Here is a 26087-nt window from a genome sequence, read left to right as displayed (position 1 = left end):
GCTGATGAGTGGAGATGAGAGGAGAAATGAGGTCGAGACTGTGTGCGTGAACTGACCGTGTTGGTCATTGTGCCCGTGAACCCGGTTTGCATTGACTTCGGGTTGTTTTTTTTTGCCCAGGGCTTGTTTGTTAAGGGGGATCTTTTATCTGATAGTGTTGGGTCTCAGAACTGTGCTGCAGGGGTGGAAAGAGTACAAAACACAATGACTTGGTTAAAAGTACCGCTAATGTAATAATGAATCACTTGAGTAATTGTAGTGATCAAGAAAATTCTCAATACTCAAGAAAATGCTTATCCAAATGCTGTGGGCTTTCAGTGGCTAGGTGCATTAGCTAGCTAACTAACTCATGTTGTCATATATGTTTCTAGCTACATAGCTGTCAAGCAAAGACACCACCTACACATTATTCGGGGCGTTACCTATAGGCTATAGTAACACTTAGATTAGATATTTAACATGAAAGGCAATCACAACAAAAGAATATTGCTCTATTTTGTGTGCTCCTGTGCTGAAATGTTACTAGAAGTAACATAAATAGTAGCACTAGGAGTCCCGTTCAAACAAACTACATTTAAATTGACTGCGTACATGCTATTTTAGTCTTTTTTCACTATTCTGACATGCAGCAATAAACATGGACAAATTTCTCAATCCTCTACAACATTAAGTAACTCTGACTCAGTGGAACAACAGAAGTCAAGATTGACAAAACATTTACTGAATACGTATTTAGAAGTGGGACGGTAAGTAACGAGGAGAAACCAAAATGCCGAGGCTTGGGGTCACAGAAAACTCATAATGGCCATTTAAGGTCATTTGCCCAAAAAGTTTGTGAACCCCTGGTTTAGATAAAGTAATCTATGGTAATGGTTTTGAGGCTGAGATAGTCCTCTATGGACACCGTCTACGATACAATATTGAGCTAGCTTTCTAGTTTATCCAGATAATGTTTAACTACTGCAGTGATAACTCCAGCTTGTTTAATAGCGTTTATCATTTTTTAGTGATAGAGTAGCTAGCTATTTAGCCGTTTATGTTCACCTATTCCAATAACAACTCCTTGGTGTATTGCTAGCTAGATAGCTTTACATAACATATTAATTTATGTAGCTATTAGCTGGCTAAACCTTTCTGTTTAGCTCACATACTCAGATAACAGTCCATTTATGTAGCACTAGCCAGCTAGCTTATGTGGTACAAAGTTAGCTAGATGTTATCTTTATATAACGAATTACTTATGGAACTTTTAGCTAACTATTTATGTTTAGCTAACATACTCAGATGAGAGCCCCTAGATGTAATGTTAGCCAGCTAACTCATTTAATCAACTTATTACTGAATTTTGTGGCACTATTACTTATTATTAGCAAGCTAGATTTTAATGTTTAGCTAATGTACACCAATAACCGTGTCATATTGCAGCTTATTTAACAGTAAGCTAGCACTGCTTAAATTTTTTTTTAGCAAAGAATTTTCCAGGTTTCTAATTATAATGTATTTTTTGTAATTATAATATATAACATAATGTATTTCAATAGTGTAAGCATGGTGTAAGCAGCATAGCTAGGATGATAACTATAATTACACTTTACCTTGAAACGAATACTTACAAAAATCAATTTGAATGTGTGAATCCATTTAAACATATCATGCTTGAAATATTTTAGTTCACATTCACTCAACCCTGTTGCTTGAACACATTCACCCCTAGTTATATTTGGAAAATTCAGTTGCATCATCCTGAATTTTCTGAAGATCATGGGAAGAAGAAAGGCTATGTTATTCTTTTTTCCCCATTATTTTCAATGATATTGTGATATTGACTGGCTTTGTAAGTGTTAACTTGAGATAAATGAGATGGGTCAACATTTTTTGAATGGTTAAATGGTTTTCTAAGCTTGGCACCACAGTATAACATCCATGAACTCATAGACATCTGTAATGGTTACAGTTTTTTCCAGCATGGACAGTCTTGAGGAAATGGCCTATAAGGAAATAAATCTTACTCTAGCTTTTCCTGGGATGTATTGTTTGCCATAAATCCAGTTGATATTTGTGTATAAGTGGTTATAGGTACACTAGGTTAGATTCACTAATGTCTTTCCACTGATTGGGCCCTGTCCTGATTAGGAACTCTACCTGTACTCAGCTTACAGTCCCCGAAAAGGTCAAATTTATACACGCAGCCTCTTCTGCCCATATTCAGTTGCAGTGCTTCAAATCACCTGGGAGGCACTCGTATTTCTGGGGAAGTCTCACCCAGACAACCAACACCTGAAGACAATATCCAAAAGACAACATAGGATTGTGTATTGCTCCTCAAAGTCAGAGCTGTGAGTCGGAATGGTCTCTTTGTCTGACTGTAAATTTTGTAAGAGCTTCTTTCGCTGCCTTTGGAAAAGATAACAAACACTGGGTGGGTTGCCGCTTCGGCAGCAAATGGAATTTAAGGACCGTATACCGTCACAGAATCATGCGCACACAGACATGAAGACAAGAGGGAGAGACCTCTAGAGAGACTGTTAAACCATTACCAATAAAAATCCTATTAAGCCCAAGAAAAAAACGGTTGATTTTGGAGACTCCGTCTCTCCAACATGTGTGATCTAGCTTAAATCCGGGACAGAGAGCTACCATTATATAATTGAGGAAAAAATCAATGGAGGCAGCTGGACGTGGCTGCTGTGAGCAGGGCTGCGTCCATATGGAAGGTGCACGACTTCGATCGGTGTCTGGGATTGGCTTAGCTTCACTAGCCTAATCACACACTGCGCTGGTCGATGCCAGGCCTTGGCTCTTGGCACTCGCAGCATATGTTAACATTAGTTTTTCCTCCCCCGTCTAAACAGCACCTGGGATCCGAGCCATTTAAAAGCAAAAGAAACAGGGATTATATTAAAGATTGCCTGAGGATGTTTGGGTGGACAGTAGAGGAGAGAAGAGTGCCACGAAGGATATTTATTTTTATCGACTCTGTGTTGTAGAAACAGGAAGATTTAGAGAGGCTTGACTACTAAAATTCCCTTAGAGACATTGCTCTGAGAAGGATGAAAAGAGGTTTCCAAGAATTGGTGAAGTTGATTGGAATCTTCAGCAGAATAATAATAATGTTATGGCTGAAAAAATCTGTGATATTAAAATAATCTAAATCTTGCTTTAAGGGCCACCATTTGTGCTCTAAATTGAATAATAAATTACATTTCTTGATGTGGCGGTTCCAAAAAAAAATGCCATTAAGCAACAGAAAAGACAAAGAAACAATTACAACTTTACCAGATACCATTAATGTGCATATTTTGCACATTATTACAATCTAAGCAAAAAAAAAAACCTAGAACTCTAAAGGGTTCAGTTCGTCCCTCCAGGGGATCCTTAAATATTCTAGGTAGTATCCTACTAAAGAGTGGTTCCCTATCAAAGAGAGTTTCAACCTTTTTTTTTTGTAAAAGTATACACATATACTGTACATCTCCTTCTGCCCAGTAAACGGATGTAGCATGGCCTACATTTGCATATGGGACCATGATTGGTTGGCTCTAATATTTTATGACACAATAACATTTGCCTGTTGTGTTCAATACTAACTTAGATTTGTGTGTAGTCATATTTTAAAAAAGTTTCATCTCTAGCACCTTCTTCAATTTGTCCTTGCGTATTTGTTGTGTATTTATTAGTCTATATTATCCTTTGTGCTTACTGTGTTTGGCTGCACTAATTCTGTAAGAAATAATAATTATATTCATAAACAATTAATAAGTACTCGTTTAGAAAAAGTTGTGTTAAATTTCAGTTGGAATCGGGTCAGGGACTCCCACCTCTGGGTCAGACGATCCTCGGCTTCTTTGCTGCTGACCTGTAACCCTGCAAAAACTGGAGCATATTTACAGATGAGAGAAGGTGAGTCGAGTGCTGCCATATTAATTGCCCTTTGGATTGGCCCAATTATGCCATTAACGGGGCCCGAAGTGGAAGCTAATGGCTGGAGACCTCATTTACATAGCATTAGCTTAATTGAGCAGCAGGCATAGGGTTTGCGGCCTAGCATGAGTGGAAGGCCCGAGCTAATGTTACTGATGGATCGGTGATGGTCCGACAGCAGCCTTTTACCTGACAGTTATATTAATTAACAGCTATCCTGTTACCCAGGCTTTAAAAGCGATGAATAAATAAAACAGGTGATGAAGCAGCACATAGATTTTGAGAAACAAGAAATCGATGTTATTGAATGTTGACATGCTCTAAGTGTGATAAGTGCGATTTCACTGTGTTAGGTTATGTTTTAATTCAGGTTAGTGTTTTTCAGTAACAAAAAACCCGTCAACCTTGTCTTAGTAAGAGACTAGCTGCATCTGAAGGTAGGCTCAGTGAAGCGGGTCAGGCAGGAAGCTCTTTTGTTATGTAAAGAGCCGCTATTTGATCCTGGAACAGAAAAAAGGAAAGAGAAACCCGGTCCGATAAACTTGCCTCATCAGATAATTGAAGATGCCTTTGCTCCAATTTCCCTCCTTTGCATAAGTGTCTGATCAGTTTTCAAAAGCAGATCGTGGGGAGGATGGAGGATGAAGGATGGGTCCAGGCACTGTCTCCTCTCGAGCATTATTCTTTCTGAAACAGTGTGCAATACAATAAACAAATGAAAAAATGGATCATAAAGATTTGAAAGTTTTGAAATGAATAATGCCACATATTTTTAGAAGATAGGGTCGTAAACTATGCGTTTTTTTATTTTGTCACTGGGGTGGTACCTTTTGTCAAAGGGAAAGTAAATGAACTGCATGTTCAAAACCCACTGACACTCATTCCTTGGACGTAATTAGGCCTAATAAAAAGGACCAACACTAGTTGGGGTGTAAAACAATGACACTATCTGTATCTGTATCTATTTAGTGCTCTAAATATTTGTATTTGTATCTGTATTCACATTGAAACAGAGTGAGTGTGGCCTAAACCAGACAAAGGTTGGTCTGTGAATTCTGGTCTCAGCTAGAGATGTTAACTGGATTGTTTTTTTTGTTTGTTTTTTTTTTAAATCCCACATGTGCAGTTATTTGGCCTATTTTTGTTTGTTCCTGCCTGTGATATCTTCCAACAAAGTTGGTTCTAACTCCCAAAATATAAACATACTAGTAGCCTAATTTAAACCACCACAACCCTGAGAAGGGAGTTACAAAGGATGCTGAAAATACATTGCACAGTGCCACATTTTCATATTAATGAACGTGGTCTTTGTTTGTCCTGCAATCTTTGTATCTGACCACTCGCAAATAGAGGTGGTCTTTTTAACTTTTCTGGCAAGATTTCTAAAAAAAAAAAAAATTAATACATATTTGTATACATAGGACATACTGTATTATTAGTTCAGTCTGAATTATGTATTTATTTACGGTTACATCCCTACACCCTATATTGTTTGTTGAACAAAAATTACCTAGTACTTTTTTTTTTATGATAGTGCACAGCTGACTTTTATTAGTTATAGGAACATTTTATGTGTCTGTTTCCTGTGGGTAAATGTGCTCCTTGTTGTTCATTGTAAACCTCGTGCAAATTTTTGTCCTGGATTTTTTAACCTCCCATTTCTGCAGCCTGATTTCCTTTTGTATTTTCTCAAGTCCACTCTCAAAGGAGTCATTCTTGCGCCTGTTGCTGTAATAGGAGGCGTAGACTAAGAGTTTTGCACTCATTAGTCCCCCACAACTTCTCTCATCTCTTTCCATTCTAATCATATTTCAGTGCATCCAAGTTGTGCGTCCCCTCACTCCCTCCGGCCTCCTCCCTCTCCCACCTCTCCCTCGCTCTCTGTCAGTCTTTAACTACACTCCACTTTGGCCACTGCTCTACTTGTTACAGCCGCAACACGAGTGCAAACAATCAAAGTGTTTGGGAGCACTGAAATATGCATGGCTCTCCGTGACAGACAGATAAAGCAGGGCAATTAGGCACGTAATCCTAGAGCACTGCGAGGACTCGGCAGGCTCGGCTGTCCTCCTCTTCCTCTCACTGTCTCCCTCCCCTCCCTTCCGTCCGTATCTCTTTCCCAGCGTTACTCTCTTGCGCTGTATTAGTTAAATGTACTTTGTGTGTCGGCTCCCCATCAAATCAAGTAACACTTCCTCTAATTGGCTTATAAATAATACAGCAGAGGCCGCATTATAATTTCATCAGTGGTAAACATTGCGGGGGCAGTCGGTAAAGAATCTATCCCTCATTAATTTCCTTATTTGGGTAGATGGAATGGAGAAGGAAGTAAAAAATAAAGGCGGAGATGAGGGTGAGAAAGAGGGAGAGGGATCAGGTGAATGTAAGAAACATCACCACAGGCAAAGAGGGAGGGAAAGTTAAAAAAGGGCCGCTGGTAGGAGGACACTGCGGGTGCTTTTTTTTAATAGATGTCAGATATTTGATTCGATTTTTGTCAGAAACCCTCACGACAAAGTCAAGACAGTAGCCCAATTCCTCCCTCAATCTCTCCCTCCTTCCCTCCCTCCCTCCATCTCAGTGACTTCTCACACATATCTCTTTCCCCCATTTTCTCTCCTTGTTTTTTAAACCAACTTTATGAATATTTCATAACAAGACTCATAAATATTCATTCTAATAGCTTTGCATAGTAGTTATTTCCGGTATTATTTTTTTATAACAAAAAAAACAAAAATACTCATTATAAATTCTTCATGCTCTGAAATAATACCATGCACAAAAAACAAGCGTGCACACACACACACACACACACACATCCAAACATACCCCAAGTAATTTGCACTCTTGCTGTAGAAAATAGAGACAAATAAAAGACAGTGCCCTACTGAGTTTCTGGTTTAAAGGTACGGTCAGTGATTTTTTTTTTAATTTTTAATATAATATGTCCAGCAAATCTTAATAAAATATCTGCTCACAGGAAACACTCTGGTCCCCATACCCCTCAATCAGGCTCTGTAAATGCAGGAAAAACAAACGGCATGAAAAACCAACTTCTGACTAGTTAGAACGTGGAAGCATCTCTGTTTTCCTGTCAATCAAACCTGTCAATTTCACATGCTTTTCCTCTTGTACTAGCATTCAAGTGTTTTAACCTACACTAGGTATGTGTTTTAGTTTGAAGGATGGGCTTTGGAGAAAACACTGAAAGGGAAACAGTGTGTATTTTTCTAAAATTTGAGTTACATTATATGGCCAAAAGTTTGTGGACATCTAACCATCACCCTCATATCTGCTATTTGAACATACCACTCCAGATTTAAATAGTCCCCCCTTTGTTGTTATAATAACTTCCACTCTTCTGGGAAGGCTTTCCACTAGATTTTGGAGCATTAGTGAGGTCAGGCACTGATGCTGGATGAGAAGGTCCAGGGTGCAGTCTGTGTTCCAGTTCATCCCAAAGGTGTTCAGTGGGGTTGAGGTCAGGACTCTGTGCAGAACACTCGAGTTCTTCCGCTCCAACCTTGGCAAACCATGTCTTCATGGAGCTCGCTTTGTGCACAGGTGCATTGTCATGCTGGAATAGGATTGAGCCTGTTAGTTCCACTGAAGGGAGACTGTAATGCTACAGCATACAAAGACATTCTACACAATTGTGTGCTTCCAACTTTGCGGCAACAGCTGGGAAAGGCCCACATATGGGTGTGATGGTCAGGTATCCACATGCTTTTGGCCATAAAGTGTAGCTTTAGGTAATTTACTCTAAAATCACTGATTGTACCTTTAACAGATGTCACATGATTGAAGCACTGAGTGCTTCTGCTTTCCGATTGGAAGAACAGTTCGACTTCTAACACAGAATCAAACACATTTGGCTTGTCCCTCTGCGGAAACTCTTAAAGGTTCTGTCAAAGGTTCTTTCAAAGAGGAGTCTAAGTAAAGGACCCTGAACAGTTTGTAGAATCGGTTGTACGGTGGCCTGTAAGTGCAAACAGTTCCCCATCAATCCTGGGCCCTAAACACTGATGTCTGCTTATTTTTCAAGTTGAATTATTAGCATGAACTATGTACATAATATATACAACACACCCACACCCACACTCCCCTGACACTTCTCTCTGGTTGTGGGTCTGGTGTTGAGTAGAGCTTTAATTAATATAGCAGTAAAAGGCCTGTCCGTTCCCTTTGTGTGTGTCCACATTAGTTCCACTTGAGCGGTTTAACACTGTCAAACAAGCAGTGTGCTTATTGACATCTCCTCCCCCTGACTCCCTCCCCATCCCCCAACACACACACACACAAACACACACACGCAAAGCAGCCAGTCATGGGTCACTGGCAGCATCCCAGCAGGACCATGTAGCTGTTAAAGGACCATGTTAACAGCCTGATTTGAGAATCTTTGGTACAAACGAGGTCTGCTTGTCTCACAAGTCTGAGGATACACTGAATCCTTTAAGAGTAGAGAGAAAATAATGTGTAGGGCATACACCATTGAGCCACATCACAAACTTTCAAACTTTTCACCCACAGAACCACTCACATTTACTTTTTTTTAAAAAAAAATGTCTACATCTCTCTTCCCCTATACTGAAACTTTATTAGTGATTTTAAATTGAACAACATAATAAAGCTGACTTAAAATTTCAAGTGATTTTTAAAGTCATCATTTTTCTTAATATTTTGAAGTTTTTTGTTTGGCAGCATTAATAAAATACTTGCTCAGAGAAAAGCAACATCTCTCTCTCAGGCGCCAGACAGGAAGAGAAAAAAAAACACAAATTATGGGGACCACAAAATTACAACCAATCAGGACAAGGAGGCATCTCTTCCTGTCTGTCAATCCTGCTGCCTGTCAAATCAGAGAGCTACAGGTGTGTGTGTTTTGGAGGCGTGGCTTTGGAGGGAACATTGCTAGAGCTATATTTGTTAGAATTTTCAATGCTAGTTTCAAAACAGATTTTCTAACTTTCACCAAAATCACTGAAAATATCATTAAGGTTTATATTATGATCTTATATAAAGTTTGTAGTGCACGTGATCTGATCTTCAGTGGTAATTATGTTAGGAATATAACAGGAAAATAATCATCGAAAAAGTGATGTCATGTGGCCCATTTTAGCAGTCACAAAGTTGATTGTTTTTCTACAACAGCACACCCTGAAGTGTTTTATTCCTCATATACCACACCAGTTTAACAAATGATTAAAAATAGTTATTTATTAAGAAATTACACATACATTTTTTTTTAATCCATTTTTATTTACGGCAATGTTATGGAACGTCTTCTAGGTCCTGTTATCACTTGCTTATAGCTGCTTTAAACAGTCGTTTCCTCACCATACTTTTTTTCTTTCTATTGAAGGTAAGAAGACCAAAAAATGCAATTTGTCATGTTACTGAGAAACTGCAAAGCATAAAATCTTTGTCCTGAAGACATTCCCACATCGGAAAATGTAAGGTTACAGCTTTACATCTGAACGAAAATCAACCACATCACCAATTATGTTTTTAAAATGTGCTTACATGGAGCACATGCCAAAAAATCTCTGTGTTGGTTGTTAGTACAGAAATGATAACATATTAGAATGAGGGCATTAATATAAACATGTGATATGGCACTGAACTACTGTCAGAGCTGCTGTTATAGAAAATTAATCAGTCAGAATCAGGCATTCAACAGTGGAAATACATAATTCATATTTAACATAAACACATAAAATTCATTTTACCAAAAAAAAAAAAAAAAGCCTTTATTGGAGGTATAACATTATATACACACTTTATGGCAGCAAAAAGGGTTATTATAGATATACATACAAGTCATCGTTTTAATTTATGACATATGGTGATCCTTAAGGAATAAAAGCATATACAGTGTAGAAGCAGCAGAAAAATAAAGAAATGGCACTGGAGCTTAAATTCCACAGTAGCTTCCTTACAACAGTGGAATGATCACTCATTTAAGATGTTTAATCAAAATACTGTGCGTGATGAGAGGTTTCATAATGAACCTATTATAGTGGCTCAACAAAGCAGATTCTCCCATGTATGACTCTATGAATTAAAATATAGCAACTCATTATTACATACTTGAACAAAAGTACTGAATCCAAATGACTGTTTAAAGAAGTTCAGCCATGGCCGTGAAGGCTATGAATATTGTATGCTGCAGCAACAAAGCCTGTGTTTGAAGTGTTGAGTGTGTGTGCACAAAGAAAGGAAGGAGGAGGGGGCTGTAATTATTGTACAAATGCTTTCTGACATCTCATTATATTAAAGACGTAGGAGGTTCCGCCAAAACACAGCTAACCTCTCCGGCACGATCAGTCTCCACCTATCGGCATGGCACTCATCCTCACCAAAAGGGCGAGCTCCTTTTGACAAACAAACAGCATTACTAACAAACGAGGAAATGAAAAAAAAAACATGTTTATCAGTACACATTGTGACATTTAGGCTTGTCCCACCTCATTCAAAAGACAAAAAAAGACAATTTTAGTGTAATCTCTATCCATTAGCATGTGCGACTATCACAGAGTGATTGCAAAACAAGATTGAATAAGTGAAATATACCTCTATTTTAATTCATTTAAAAAAAAGCATTTGAAAAGAATGACACGAGTGGCAGTTCTGCAGGCAGAAACACCTTGCTGATGAGAGCGGTTGGCACATTTGCCTCAAAGTTTGATGTGTTGTGCATTCTGAGATGCTTTCCTGATCACCACGGTTACACAGAGTAGTTTTCTGAGTTAGCATAGACTTCCTTTCAGCTCAAACTAGTCTGGCCATTCTCCTCTGACCTCTCTCATCAGCAAGGCGTTTCTGCCTGCAGAACTGCTGCTCACTGGATGGTTTTTGTTTTCTGCACAATTCTGTGTGAACTCTAGAGACTGTTGCATGTGAAAATCCCAGCCTTTTTTTTTTTCTTTTTTCTTCTTCAATATTCAATCCAGCCTATCTGGCACCAACACCCATGCCAAGGTCATGGGCCAGGTTATGAAAGTAATAATGACATTTTGATATAGCTCAGAAAAGTGTGACAATTTATCATGATTTCAATATTACACTTTCAGATGACCCATTATTTTAGAAACTAATAATCAGTCTTGCAAAAACAAACAAAAACAAAAAAAAAAAAAAAAAAAAAAACATTAGCCCCTAAATGGCAAAAGGACAATTTGTATAGCTATAGAGGACATTCTACAAAAGTATGTTTGCCATAAACATTTACTGACTGACCCCAACACCTCACCGCTGCCCTGACACTTCCATTATTAGTCAGTTTTCAAGCAAATTTTTAACGTGAATAAATGTAATCTTTTCTCATTTGTTAAAAATTGTCATTTGTGGTAATCGCACATATACTAAAGATGCTGATACAGTAAATTTCATATAAATACTAGTGATACAGTAAATTTCAGCTAAAAATGCTGGAGTATTCCTTCAAGATGGTATGCTGTGGCTGTGGACAAATTTACAGTGACGCACAACAGACACATTTGATGCTGTAGCGAGTTCTCCCTTTGGGTTCTCGCTCCTCTTTCATCACAAAGTGCTTGTTCTGTATGCATCAACATTGCGTAATCAAGTGCCACTCGTCCATCATTTTCTTGTGTGTTAAAAAATCGCCATTTGTGTGGGACTGATAAACCACGAGAAACACAAACAGCAGTGCTTTTTATTCCATTATGACAAAGCAGAAATACTTTCAATGACACCACCTTTTTTTAAAAATCTAAGCGCTTCTTAATTCAAGCCCCAGGGGCAAGTGATACGCTCCAATGACCTCAGAGACAGAGCAGGGCATTCTGGGGGATCAGTAGCCGATATAAGGGACAAGAGTGAACAAGACAGTGCTGAACCACCATTTTTCTTCTCACAGCTCTGACCCTGAGTTAGAAATATAGGGAAGAATATATAGGTGGATCTTGAGTCAAACTGTACGGCTTCTGTATTTATTTCCCCACGGCCCATAAAAAGAGGGTTAACTATATTTAACAATATGCACTCTAACCCCGCCTCTTCTTAATTAAAATGAGAATCACATCTGTGGCTGGAATCCACACCTCATTACTCTGGTATCTCATTAGAGGCATATCCCTCGGGAAGCACCGAAACGCACTCTTAAAACACTTTTGCCTCTGTCTCTCGCTGCATATCTGTCTCTCGTGGGCTTTAATCTCTCCTCATGCAGCCTGTGTAAAGTTCTCATGTGAAGACTGAGGACGCTGCCGATGGAGATGTTTCCGAAAGCCAATTAAGAAGCGAAACCATACGACGAGGCTGAAAGAAAGTTGTGGTAAAAAGGAATCGTAGCAGCATAGGCTCAAACACAAAGTGTTCAGCAGATAGGAGAAAAAAAAAAAAAAAGTATAGGTGTCTTAGGTGGAGGAGGTTTTCCTGCCATTTCTATTTGTACACACAACTGACCTCGGCACCACAGAATGAAAACAGTGCTAAGCTCTGGACAAGACAAACCTTTAGAAAAGAGAAAAAATTATTACACATTCAGAATGCACATACATATATATTAGCCATGGATTATCAGAGTTTAAAAAAAAAAACAACTAAATATACAGGGCTATACAGTCTGTAAGGTTTCGGGTGTGTCTCAGCAGCTTTGGGACTTGCAGTGTTTCTACGTTGAGTGTGTCAAAGCAGCGGCGAGTCACAGAACGTACACGGCCCCTGTAAGATCTTCTTCACCCAGTCTGGATCTGTAAAGAGGGAAAGAGGAAATAGAAATCCAAGAGAGGCGATGAACATGATGCAAACACAACCCAACAATCAAGTCGCCGTTTTCCGTGATTGTGTTTCGCCGAGCGGGGTTGAGACGACGTGATTAGCTAATGTCACACCACAGGTATGAGAGGTGGGGTTTCATTAGCTACTACATGTTTAATAGGAGCTGATGTCAGCATGGGTGCGTTAGTGTGGGTGCGTTAGTGCTCCTTTTACTGTGCAGTATTATACACAGGGTAAATGTGTGAGGGAACTGATAAAGTAACCATTTGGGCAAAAATGTATGAAATGTACAAAATTTCCTCCTAGGGAAGTAGTTGCTTCTTTAGTTTCGCACTGGACCCAAGAGGCTAATGTGACTTGGGATGCATCAATACCATTTTTTTCAGGCTGAATACAACTACAAAAGCAGTTTTTGGTACTCGTTGATACTAATACAGAAATGAGTAACCTACTTGTATTAATCAATGCATGTTGCATTTCAGAAAAGCTGTAAGTAAAGTACGTTTTTGTTTTCATTATGTCAGAATCACTCAAACAGCATCAAGAACAACTTACTGGGCAAGGGCTGTTATTTTCACTCACCTAGCATATAGCTACTGTTTACTGCAATGTTGTTTGCTGCCATGTGCAACGAACTAAGGGTGTAATGATCCAACGACAATTATAACATGATTATTATAGATTATAAATGATTACAAATTGATTATTATCAAAAAAAATTAACTGGTGTGTAAAAAATTCATATTTTAAACTGATGTGTAAAGAATTTAATAGGCTCTCAAGGTGATTTGCCCGTAACTCTGATTCTTTTAAAATGGTCCTTCTCCACATCATCATCATTCATGAATTAATGGTAGGCCTGCGCCAGATTCTGAACAAAGCTGGTCACATATCAAACCGAGGCTACTAAACGGAATTTGAATTCAGTGGTATTGTTAAATATCAAATCATTGCCTTATGAATCGTATAAATTGTATTGCATGGAAACCCCTACTATGAACTCATTGTGCTGAGTTTTATGTTTAAGACATTTTATCAGCTTATTTGTAGGATGTTGTAGGAAGATGTAAGATGTTGTAGGAAAATATCTTTATAATGTTTTCACAGAGTGCAGTTTGCAGTCTGCTTTGCTTTGATTGCCATCATACTTCGTATGAAAAAAAAAAAAAAGTATTTGATGCAGGCCTAATTAATGTATTGCAGTATTGATCTATCATCATATCATCCAACTCTTGTCCGTCAGGATATTAAAGGTAGTGTGTGTTTGTGTGTGTGCCAAGAGAAGCCGCTGGGCAGATCATCAGGTCTTACCCTCAGGCTGTGGCACTGAAGCGATGCTGTCCTGCAGCAGACAGCGGCGGTACGTCACACTCTGACAGACCTGATATGACCGCACACACCTAAAATAAAGAGGAAAAACACGCACAAGGGCTTGACAAAATACTCAAGGAAGTTTCAGCATGGTGTTATGCTGGATAGACCTAGAGCACTGCACATAGCGCTTCCCTACGTTAACCATCAGGATCCAGTCAGATCCAGTCAATCAAATTTGGTGCTATGATCTTTGTTATTTAAAAAAAAAAAAAAAAAATTATGTGGGTCATTTGAACATGAATCTAACCAACTGGGTTAAAACTGGTCAACTAACATAATGAAATAATATATTTCGAGCTAGTTAGCTAGCATAGCATTAATACAGACTAAGGGAAACAAACAAAGTAAATGATCATGCACATCGTGTTTGCGCCTTCAACAGAAAGTCAGCAAGTTGTTGGCCAGTGTTTGGGACTGCATCGCATCACCAGGAAGCATATTACGTTTAAACAAGTCAGTAAGAAGTAGTCTATGTTTCATTATCTGGTTGTCGAACATACTTGTACGCTGGACAAATATGAATAAACGAAAAGAATATCCCACACAGCAAAGACAGGAAATCAGATTGTCCCCTGCTTCTGGGCTACTGATTTGTCCATCCCTGCAATATCAAGGCAACACTGAAGCCAATCACCCATGACTGGACAGCAAAACTCCCCAACCCCCCCCACCCCCCAAAAACACCCTGGGAGAGACTAATGAACCGCATGTTGAGGGCAGGCAGAGACAACTCGATTTTTTTTTCTTTTGCTCTCTACTGTAAACATCATCTTCCCAGTGAGATCTCTCCACACCAACCAAGTTTTCTAAAAAATGTAAATGGTGAATACATCCATCTCCTGCTACAGACTCTATGTAGCAGCTCCTTAGCGGTTCTGTGCTAGTGACCAGAGGGTTAAGAGTTCAAATCCCAGGTTCCACTGTTGGGGTCTTGAGCAAGACCTTTAACTTTCAACTGCTGCAGGGAATCTGACTTCAACTTCCTTCCACAACTGAGGATATGTTGAGAAAGTATGTTGTATGTTTTACCATACACACACACACACACACACACACACCCCAAAGTTGAATCTCAATCTTTATGACCACCTTTAACAGTACAATGTGGGAAAGTCTTGAGGACAGAGGACTTTGCACTTTCTCAGTAATATGACAAACTGAATTTTTTTTGTCTTATTAACTTCAAGACAGAGAGAAAAAAGTGGAACAACTGTTTATAGCTGCTATAAAGTAAACGATAACAGGAACTAATCATTTCATGGACATTCAGTAACATTAAATGTAACAATAAATCACTAAAAAGTACAATGTGTCATTCTTTAATTAAAAAAATATATATAATTGTTGGGAAATTGCTGTGGCATAAAAAGAATGAAACAATATGGTACATGCTGTTATTGGAAAGCTGCATCACACCACCCTGTCGTTGATTATTTTCCTATAACAGCATGCCCCAAAGATGACTGATTTAGTTTAACATATATTATGCTATACTACACGGTTTTCATAATTATTTTGGCTTTTCAGTATTAAAAATATGTGCCAAAATTATTGATATCCCTAAGGAACATTTTAAATTCCTGCAAACATTTTGGAAAACTTAGTTCAGATATGAAATATGACTGGATTATAATGAGGATGTGTACAGCTGTGTAATAGCACACAGTCTTACCTGAGCCATATGTGTCCGCTACTGCACACAGCCTGCTTGCGGTCAGTAAAGGGCAGAACCTCTTTACACAGGCTGCAGTACTCGGGAAATGTCTGCTTGTTCATTTTCTTCATTATATGACCAATCAGAACCTGTGGAGAATACAAGACATGATGGACAATAAATCTTTTAATACTTTCTGTTCATTTGCTATAGATATGTTGGGATCTGACCTTTAGTGTGCTTCCTCTTCTCATCTTTCTATGCATTCGACTTTATTACTTTTTGAGCAAACAGCTGAAATACATAGTCATCCTTAAACAAAGCCCACATCATATTATACTAGGGTCTAATCAATCTTTATTTGTTTAATCTATCTACCTTTTTTGCTTATAACATCACATCAGGCCAGCAGTGATTTACTGTACAAATCTAATGCTGCAGCAATATTCGAGATGAACCTTTACACTAATATGTGAAAGGATTAGGCTTGCTATATTCATAAATGATTATGCTAATGACTTAACTACAAACACTGTGTTGGAGGATAAAACTTTATGAGTTTGTGATGTACATTGTAGCAACAGAGTATCTATATTTAATTTCAGATTTCTGACACTTGAGTGTGCAGAGTGTGTGCCAGTTTATGAGGTGTACATAGTGCAAGTAGAAATCTCTGTTTAATGTGGAACTATCAATGCTCATTCTTTCTGAATTGAATGTAACGCTATAGGCAGGAATGGCCAGATTCATCAAAATGTATTTTACTATATACTGTGAAATACCTCGAACGAAAATAAATCAAAATGAACTATAAAATACTGCAGCTGAAAGACATGTTACACCAAATATGATACTTTATAATCTGAAAGTACAGAAAGATATTTTGTAAGGGGGACATGAGGTCAGCAGCGCCACTTTAGTTATTATTCGCGTTCAAACACTAGTTATCCTTCAAAAACATAACTGGCGATCAGCATTAAATTGTAAGTTGCCAATTATTTCAAACCAGTGTTTTATAGAAAATGTAGAAAAAGAAATTAAAAAAAAAAAAAAAAAAAAAAAAAAAAAAAACTTTGAGTGGAGAAAACACCTATAAATAATACTATACACTGTCCTTATATTTATTAGCTCAAAATATTACTTATTTCATGTTATTGTTCTATATTAAGTTTGCTCATTTTCACAGGAGGTGCCAATAATTCTGAAGAGCACTGTATTTAATATTAAGGATCAGTTAGTTTCAGAGTGTTTGATCAGAAATACTGTGAAAAGGTAGGAACTCTGCGTATGTGTATATGAACAGATTTGCCGCAGTGTGACGACTCACCTTGGCAGCTCGATCTTCATTGGTAGGATCGTTGGACAGGAAATCACAGATCCCTTTAGTGGGGATGCATGTATTCTCTGTGATGAGGGTGTGAAGGTAGACCTCTCCTAGCACCCTCTTCATGTGCTCACGTGTCAGGTACGATTCCACCTCCTCAATCCATGCTGTAATTTCACTCATTCGCTCCTCGTCTGGCTCACCTTCAGCTTCCTTTGCTTTGGACTCATTCATCTCAGAAGTGTCGGCCATCCTGCTACCGTCCACCGTGTCTCCCTCCACGTCATCGGGCAGAAAAGCTTTGCTGTCCTCATGTGTGGGCCTCCAGCGAGCCTCCACTGGCACCTTCTGCAAGGACTGGTGGAGGACACGCAAGAGGAAGAGCTTGAGTCTCCAAAGGTATGTCGAGTTTGATGTGGGTGTCTTCTCATCTAGTTCATCTTGGAGGAATTGAGGTATCCGTTTGTCATGCATTACACGCCATCGCACCAGATCCAGCAAGTCAGCCTGCTTATAGAGGCTTTGCGTTTGTGATTCAAGAAGCTCTGCCCCTGCTTCGTCTGGCGTCATGAGCGTGATGAACTGCACCAGGTTGGTGCGGACAACTGGGTGCAACCCGTTGATCATGCCTTCCGTGGTGGCCAGAGCTAGGTAGGCACCATTTGGGCTGGTGGCGATGCCGTGGACACGGCAGCCACGAACACCTTCAGGAAGCTCCACCTCCTGTTGCTTAAAGACGATAGCCGTGTCGGTAAAGACCGGCGTCAACTTTTTAATTGTGCCATCCAGCGAGCAGGTGAACACTGAGCTTCCGCTGTGTGTGGCACTTAAGGATGTAATTGGTGCTGAGTGAAGGCCAGTAACGTGAGAGTTGTGCACATTTAGACCCGCTTTGGAGATGAGCAACAAGCACCAAAAGACATATGGGCCTCTCGCTGCAACTACCAAGCTACAGTTGCACTTCTGCTGTGGGTGGAAGAGCGTGATACACTTGACGTTGTTCACTGGGATGTTATCTGTGTCTTGCCACAGCACCACTGGCTGTCTGAGAGTAAAGTATCCCTTCACTGCCTTCAAATTCACAGGCAATATTTTAACAGGTCCCACTGTGCTGCCCACAATCAGACCACTCATCTTGCGTCCACCATGCTCGTACTCCCACCAGGCTAACACACTCGGTGACGATACGCCCGATTTGATCGTGTTGCAAGAGACAACAGATTCTTTTCCTTGTACGGGCAGGCGGAACTGCCATACCACCAAGTCCCCGTTTTCCATCAACACAGCCAGGAGGACCGTCCCCACATCTTTGCACTCATTGTTGCTCTGGATTTGATGTGTGTTGCACAGGCTGGACCACTCCATGCGCACAGGTGTCTGCATCTGATACCTACTCTGAAGCTCCTCAAGATCCTCCAGGTCTTCTGGCAAGGGTTCAGAGGCATTTGAGTAGTTTCTCGACTTTAGCATGTCGCCATAAAGCTCAGTGAGGTTCATGAGCTGAGTCCACTGCAGTCGCTTGTGGCCGCTGTGAATGGTCAAGCGGCAGTCTAGCGTCAGGCAAGCCAGAATGCAGCGCCCGTTCACATCACAGCCGAGCGGGGACCAGCTGGTGTACTTCATGCCACGCAGAGCCCCGCCCTGGGGATTCATAATTCTGTCCAGCAGAAAAACCTGCCTTACTGAAGGGTCATCAGAATTCTCAAATTTTTGTTTCGCTGATTGCACTTTGTCCTCCGGGCCCACCTAATAACAAAAAAATGCTAATTATATTATGCAGCTATGACTCACAAACCACAAATAAGTGTGGAAATGTGGTGTCTCAGTATCAAATCAAATGTTTTGAGCATCTTATTCAGTATGTCGATGTTAAAACAAGCCGCCTAGAAAAATCTCAGAGAAATGCAGTGCATAACTGTGGGAGTGCGTAACTGTGGGAGTGCATAACTGGAACGCAATGAATTATATGACAATGTGCTGCAATTTATGACAAGTGACATAATGGTTATTTATCACTTTCTTATAATGTGGGTTGGCTTATAAAGTCTGTAGGCAATTGTACTTGTTTCTGCATATGATGACGTCTTGGGAAAATTGTCAATGTACTTGTCCTACACATTTAATTTTTCACATTGTGGGCCTACTATTTAACTGCAATCTGGTACCAGTTAGACAGCTTAAGTTACTTTTAACAAACTAGACAAGACAAGAGAGACAGGAGACATTTTTTTTAACATCTTAGATTTATGATCAGTTGTAGGACATTTTCCTGTCATCACACCTACAAAACCTGTTCACTAGCAACAAACCCATTCTGAACAATTTGTATATCAGTCTTTGTAATTTTGTAAGGTGATCTTCAAAGCTGCAAAAGATTTATTGCATGATGTACTTTTCCTCCACATTTTAACCTTTACCCTTTAGTTCTCCTTCACTTCCCATTGTTTATGTTTTCCCTGCACTAAATAGCATACAGTAATAATGCATGCAATGCAGGTGAGTTGTTATTGTTATTGCTGCAGCTCGCACCGTGTGTGTGTGTGTGTGTGTGTGTGTGTGTGTGTGTGTGTGTGTGTGTTTATACTTGCCTTCAGTTCACACACGGACTCCGGTACAGGGATGTGAGTACGGTGAAGCACTAAATCCTGGCTGTGTGTGTGCTGATCACACACCAGCTCCATGATTGAAACACTGTTGACGGTGGACACGGCGAGTCGGTGATCCTCCGACCACGTCAAAGCCTCCAGCCCGCTCACTGGACTCAGAAGTTTAACCACCGGCTCTCGCTTCACTATGGGCCCGAGTCCAGCCCAAAAATCAACATCCGGTCCCTGTTTCTCCGTGGACACGGCCTCGCCCACATCCACAGCGCGGTTCGGTTCAGAAGCCGCCATTTTCCGTATGAAAATAAACGCTTCCGTCTCCAGGAAGTGGCGGTACCGGAAGAGGCGGGACTTCTTGAGCGCCTCTCAGTGCGGGTTGCCATGTTTATAATAATCGCTCAAGTTTCTAGTAGCAAGCTGAAAACATTGAACACATACAAAAAGATCGTGCAAGGTGATTAATGTGTTCTGAAAAAGTAAAAAAACTAATAAACTGTAAACATCGTATGGAGTCAAAAAGCGACATAGTGGGAGATGTTGAACATACAGTACGCCAATTATTAATGTACTCCTAGCAGGTAAAAATACTAATAAACTGTAAACATTGTAAGAAGTCAGAAAGTGACATAGTGGGAGATATTGCACATACAGTACAAGGACAGCACAGCAGACATAGTGTAAAATTATAATAAAACGACTTTATTAATATGAATAGAAGTAATAAAAAGTCGTTTGGGCACATTTTCAATCCATTGTCAATATTTACTTAAAATCTATCAGGATAAAATTTCACCAATCAGTTATAACATTAAAACCACTGACAGGTGAAGGGAATAACACTGATTATCCTGTTACACTGGCTTCTGTCAAGGGATATATGGGATATATTAGGCAGCAAGTGAACAGTCAGTTCTTGAAGTTGATGTGTTGCAAGCAGGAAAAATGGGCAAGCGTAAAGATCTGAGTGACCTTGACAAGGGCTAAATTGTGATGGCTAGACGACTGGGTAAGAGCATCTCCAGAACGGCAGGTACTACGGGGTGTTCATGGTATGCAGTGGTTAGTACCTACCAAAAATGGTCCAAAGAAGGACAACCGGTGACCTGGCAACAGGGTCATGGGCACAGTTTATTCATTCAAACACATGTTGTTTGCTTAAGCTAGGTTAGGCTCTTTTGAGTCATTTTTCTTTTAGTACATCACAGTTTTTGTAAAAAAAAAAAAAAAAAAAGAGGTTAAATGAACTGTGAGTTTCATGGTTTCCAAACGTAAAACCATGGTAGTGTCATGGTTATGATGAAGTAGCATAGAAATACCCAGGTGGTGGTTAGAAGGTAGAAGGAAGTGTCATGGTTACCATGAAGTAATATAGTAAAACTCTTCTAGTGTCATGGTTATGATGAAGCACAATCGTAAAGCCATGGTAGTGTCATGGTTACATGAAGTAAAACGAAGGAACTGTTATGGTTACTATGAAGTACTATTGTAAACTATGGTATTATCATGGTTACCAAGAAGTGCCAAAATAAAACCATGGTAGTGTCATGGCATGGTTACTATAAAGTACTATAGTAGAACCATGGAAAGTTCATGACATGATTACCATAAAGTATTAAAGTAATGCCATGTTACTGCCATGGTTACCATGAAGTACTGTACTAGTACTACAGGGTGTTTAGACTGGTGGTATACTTAGTCCCTGTGAACTAGCATGAGGATGTACTACAGTAGATGTACTACAGTATAGTATAGTATAGAATAGTGTCATGGTTACCATGAAGTAACATAGAAAAACCATGATAGTTTTATACCATAGTAATGGCAGTATCATTGTTACCATGATGTATTACAATAAAACCACAGTAGTGTCATGGTTACCATGAAGTACTATAGTAAGTCCATAATGGTTATCATGAAATACCAAATGTAAAACCATTGTAGTATAATGGTTACCATGAAGTGCTATAATAAAACCATGGTATTATCATGGGTATCATGTTGTACTACAGTAAGACCATGGTAGTGTCATGGCTACCACAACAAACCATGCTAAAACCATGGTAGTATCATCATATGACAATGCCCCTCTGCACAAAGCAAGCTCTATGAAGACATGATTTGACAACAACAACAGCTTCATAGTTCTAGCGCCAAACCAGTGAGGGAAACGTCTGACACCAAACATGTCTCTGCTGATTGACTACATTTGAGGTAATTTTAAACATTTTAAAACGTTTGTTTATAATGGACAGTTGTAGGGCTGATTTCTAAAGCACTGGTGTAAAGATCAAATTGATGTGAATATTTATCACTTGTGGGATTTAATTTATTGGACCAGTGACATCATTTATCTCACATCAGAGAGACAGCTTGAGAGATCATTCATTGTTGAAAGCATATGATGCCTATCAGGAGGCTTGGCAGAGGGATTTCAGAGTGTCACACCTGTGACAGTTTGAAAAGCAGCATGATTTATAAATTATCTGTCCTGCACATTTTAACCTTTAACCCTTTGTTTCCCAATACAGTGCACATTGTGTTTTCTTGCTTTTGACACACCAACACTAAAAGGATTCAATATGGTTTAAAATACAAAATGTGGTTTTCTTTACATTCAAATATTCAACCCAAAAGCCCTTACTGAATGTCTTCCTATCTCATAAAATGTTGGCAAACCCCTTTTCTGCTTTTCTGGAAAATTAAAAAAAAAAAAAAAAAAAAAAAAGCTGCATCATTTACCCTGCTTGTTATCATATTTGTGTTTACCCCCCACCCCCTTTTTGATTGACATGGGCATTTTATCATAATGCCTTACTTTCTAAAGAGGTTCTTTTTGGAACCTTTGTCTGAAACAGAATCCCTTGTGACAATAAAGGGTTCATCATTCGCTCTTTAAGTAGTAAACAGTGCAGTCTTTCTAAAGGGGATCTTCTTGGAACCTTTTCTGAAAGAAAAACCCTCTGTCATAGGGTTTTATTTAGAACATTTAGGAGTTCCAAGAAAACTTTTAAAAAATAAGACCAGTAAGCATCCAAAGAACATATGAGAAACCCTTGTGACAATAAACTGGTTCTTTTTGGAACCTTTTCTGCAAGAGAAACCTGCTGCCATAGAGATTTATATGGGACTTTTAAGAGTTCCTCCAGAGCAACAAGGTCTTTCAAGGGTGCGAAGAAATACACTCTCAGAATAATAGGACCATGAACCATCCCAAGAATGTATGAGGAACTCTTAAACAGAATGGTCCCAACTTTCTAAAGGAGTTCTTCTGGGACCCTTTCCTGAAAGTGAAACTCTCGGACATAGAGCTCCTGGATAAGCTGAAGAGCCCTTAATTGTTTTAGATTTAGCTTTTTTTGTGTATATGTCAGGACTAATAAGAGCCCAACTCCCTTTTCTTTTTTGTATTTTTTGTTCTACTTCACCCTATGTGCTGTGTATCCCTGATGAACACGATACACAATTTTCAAGAACCCAATTTATCCTGTGGTGCACTATTATATCACTAGTGTTCACTGGATACATTTAATTTCAGGTTAAAATGAGTGTGTTAGAGCATGGAAACACTAAATTAGAGAACTGAAGGGCCATGATTAGGAAAGAATATGGACACCGCTAATTGATATTGGAAACTCACTTGCTAGCTCACAGATGTGCAAAAGCAAGGAATATGTGCTCTGGACAGTCCATAGAAGAACCCAGTTTCATTAAAACTCTCTGAATCCAGTCACAGCCACTGTACTGCTTCACTCAGTAGAATGGGTTGTGTTGTCAAAAGTATTTAGCAATCCAGAGGTTTCTGTAGTAATGAAACAAATTGTTACAAATCTGCGAGACAAATATGTAGTGGTGACACAAATATTTTAATCCCCCCTTTTCTGTCATTTGTTTCAATAATCAGATAAATAAGTAAATAGAGACCTTGGTGTATTATAATCTTAATGAAGCGTGTATGGTATGAATATTTCAGAGACCTGCTGCAGCGCGTTTGTGGGGTTTGACTCAGGATGATCTCTCCTAGACATGTGCGGGATTGTCGGATTAAACATTCATCAATCCTTGTCTCTTAGATTCTCTTCCTGCGTCTGAGCAGGCCTAGTCCTACAGGACCGCATGGCTTATCGGATTATGTGTTACAAACCTTAGTCAAAGCGCTCTTTGCTATTCATATCCTATTTGTACCTGGGTAATTGACTGAGGTGTTTTGGATTTACCCACTCTAATTCTAATAGCTTATATGTATAAGATTATTTTTTAAAAATAAATATTCTGTATAATAGCATATGAAATCTGTGGTTTTGATTATTGTGGGCCTTATCATTGTTTTTTCAGCTTGGACAGGATTTTAGATTGAATGCTACTTATGCAAACAAGTAGATAATGCAACAGCGACAATCTAACTTTTGAATCTTTCAAATATTTTTGAGATCCTTGCTATCAGTCCTGGTGTTATAGATTTACTGTTTCATTTCCAGTGCTTCTTCTCAGCAGAGCTCTTTGAAAACATCCTGCCCGAGTCCTACAGGGATGCAGTGACGGATGGTTCATTGCATGTGCTTTAATCATTCAGCTGGGTGAACCCCCGGGGAGAGGTGCTGCAGCGCATTACCCAAAACACACAATCACTGATATAATTATAATGATGATAATGAAATGTATTTAGAGCATGTCTCTCGCTCTCTCCCTCTTCCTCCTTTTTCAACCCTCCCCCCCATCTCTATTTGAGGAGGAAGTCGTGGGTGCCGGTGCTGTCTCAGGCAGGAAAGGGAAATTTGTTGTGTTCTGGCCCCCTGCGTCTCCTTGTGGAGTCTGGCCGTGCCCGGCAGGACGGGGCGCCGGAGATTAGCCGTCAGAGCTGACGGCTTTGCATGCTTCGTGTGCCGTCAACTGCGAAGGCTTACCTGACAGGTGTTGCTCTCTCTCAGATCCTCAGTCTCCTCCTGAGCTGAGGCGTCCTCGGGGCCGCTCTGGGCCGCTCTAGGCCGAGGCGTCCTCGTGGCCGTTCTGAGCAGCCAAATCTCTCCTAATTGAGAGCCTGATGATTTCTGATCAGTGTGTAGCACATCACCCACAAGGCAACATTTTCCCAAGTACAATATTCAATATGCATAAAGAAACTTTTAAGAATGAAGGTTATATCAACCAGCACCACGCTGATATTACTATCAAGAGATACATTTTTAAAAACATGTTAGAAACACAGAAACCGTCTTACATTCAATATCAACGCTATTAAAACACCCTCGACTTTGATACCAAAATCAGCGAGTGCCTTGAACCTGGAGGATAATCTAGATAATATGTGCGACATTTGACTGGGAAAAACTTGTCTGGGTATATAATTCCCTGAAGTAGCTGGTGCAGATTGCCAGTGGCTGTAGCACATTTCATTTAAGTGTGCACTTGGGTTAATCTACTTTTATTTCTCTACAGAATTGGGCCTCATTAAACGAAATGGAAACTTAAGTGTGCTAAAAAAAGGAGAGGAGACAAATGAGTAATCGTATGTATGCATAGTGATAATGGATTAATAATTCATAGCTGTGTGATGATTAATTAAAAAAAGGCCCCAGGTCCTGTGGCAGGTATAGCCTGAAACACATACTGACATTCCCCTGTGAGCCACAGAACATCTGAACTTTCTCCCCTCTTTCTTTCTGCTTCTGCTTTCTCACTCTGTCTTTCCTTCAGGCCAGGTGCAGGGTTGCTTCCATCCCTCAGGTGGGGTGCATTTCAGTACATTTGTGACAGTAAGATTCTTCTTTTTTCTACTTTTTCTTCAAAACTTTGAGAGCATCCTGGTGTTTTGAAATGCATATCATGTCCATGCCGACTTAGGAGAATACATTTTCAGGTCTTAAAGTTCAGAGTAAGCCATTGGTTCCATTGGTGTGTCACTGTAGTCTCAATAATGATGATATTGTTTTTTTATAACTTTTTCAGCACTGCTGGGTCAGACGAGGCCTGGATGTCCATAGGCCTGGTACTGACAGCTGGTGTTGGGCAGGGCGTGCCCTGTGGCAGTGCTGCAAGAGGGCTGTGGAGGCCAGGGCCCTCATCCCCATCTCTCTCGTGCTAATGGAACAGGGCTGGGCTGCCCATATGGCACTTGTGGGAGTAGAGGCCCTCTGAAGCCTGGCACATGGACCACACAGCCATTCTGCTGTTAGGTTTGAGACAGGACAGATCCTCACCAGACTCTGCCCACTGCTGGACAGCCTAATGGATGCGTTTGGTGATTGGACAGCATTGGGTGAGGCCTTTGTGAGTTCGCCAATAAGAAGGGCCAAAATGTGGGTAGCTGACAGAGATTTAGAGCACTTGGGTCATGTCCTTGACAAGTTTCATTTACCTGGAACTACTGATACTAAAGCTGGACACTTTCCACACCTCCAGTATTAACTTTAACATGGATGTGGAGAAGAAGCAAAGTATCCAAATGAGATTTTTACAGAGTGGGTGA

General features: G+C 39.7%; 1 protein-coding gene and 1 long non-coding RNA gene across 2 annotated transcripts in view; one reads left to right on the top strand and one right to left on the bottom strand.

Moving 5' to 3' along the window:
• Nucleotides 1–3894, top strand: part of LOC113535448 (uncharacterized) — a 33913-nt gene extending 30019 nt beyond the window's left edge. The window contains exon 6 of the long non-coding RNA XR_008303994.1: nt 3794–3894. This is a non-coding gene — a long non-coding RNA (uncharacterized LOC113535448). The remainder of the gene's footprint in view (nt 1–3793) is intronic.
• A 5766-nt stretch (nt 3895–9660) lies between these two features.
• gtf3c4 (general transcription factor IIIC, polypeptide 4) lies at nt 9661–23402 on the bottom strand. Its single transcript, XM_026929163.3, has 6 exons — nt 23262–23402; nt 19610–20041; nt 17025–18767; nt 15716–15846; nt 13981–14069; nt 9661–12641 (listed from the first exon to the last, which is right to left on the bottom strand). Exons 2-6 carry the CDS (start codon nt 19913–19915, stop codon nt 12577–12579), a joined length of 2334 nt encoding a protein of 777 aa, XP_026784964.3. The 5' UTR covers nt 19916–20041; nt 23262–23402; the 3' UTR covers nt 9661–12576.
• Between the last annotated feature and the right edge of the window lie 2685 nt (nt 23403–26087).

Source organism: Pangasianodon hypophthalmus, chromosome 15 (assembly GCF_027358585.1).
Source record: "Pangasianodon hypophthalmus isolate fPanHyp1 chromosome 15, fPanHyp1.pri, whole genome shotgun sequence".
In the NCBI taxonomy this organism is placed as follows: Eukaryota; Metazoa; Chordata; class Actinopteri; order Siluriformes; family Pangasiidae; genus Pangasianodon; species Pangasianodon hypophthalmus.
This window is presented reverse-complemented; position numbering and strand designations above follow the sequence as displayed.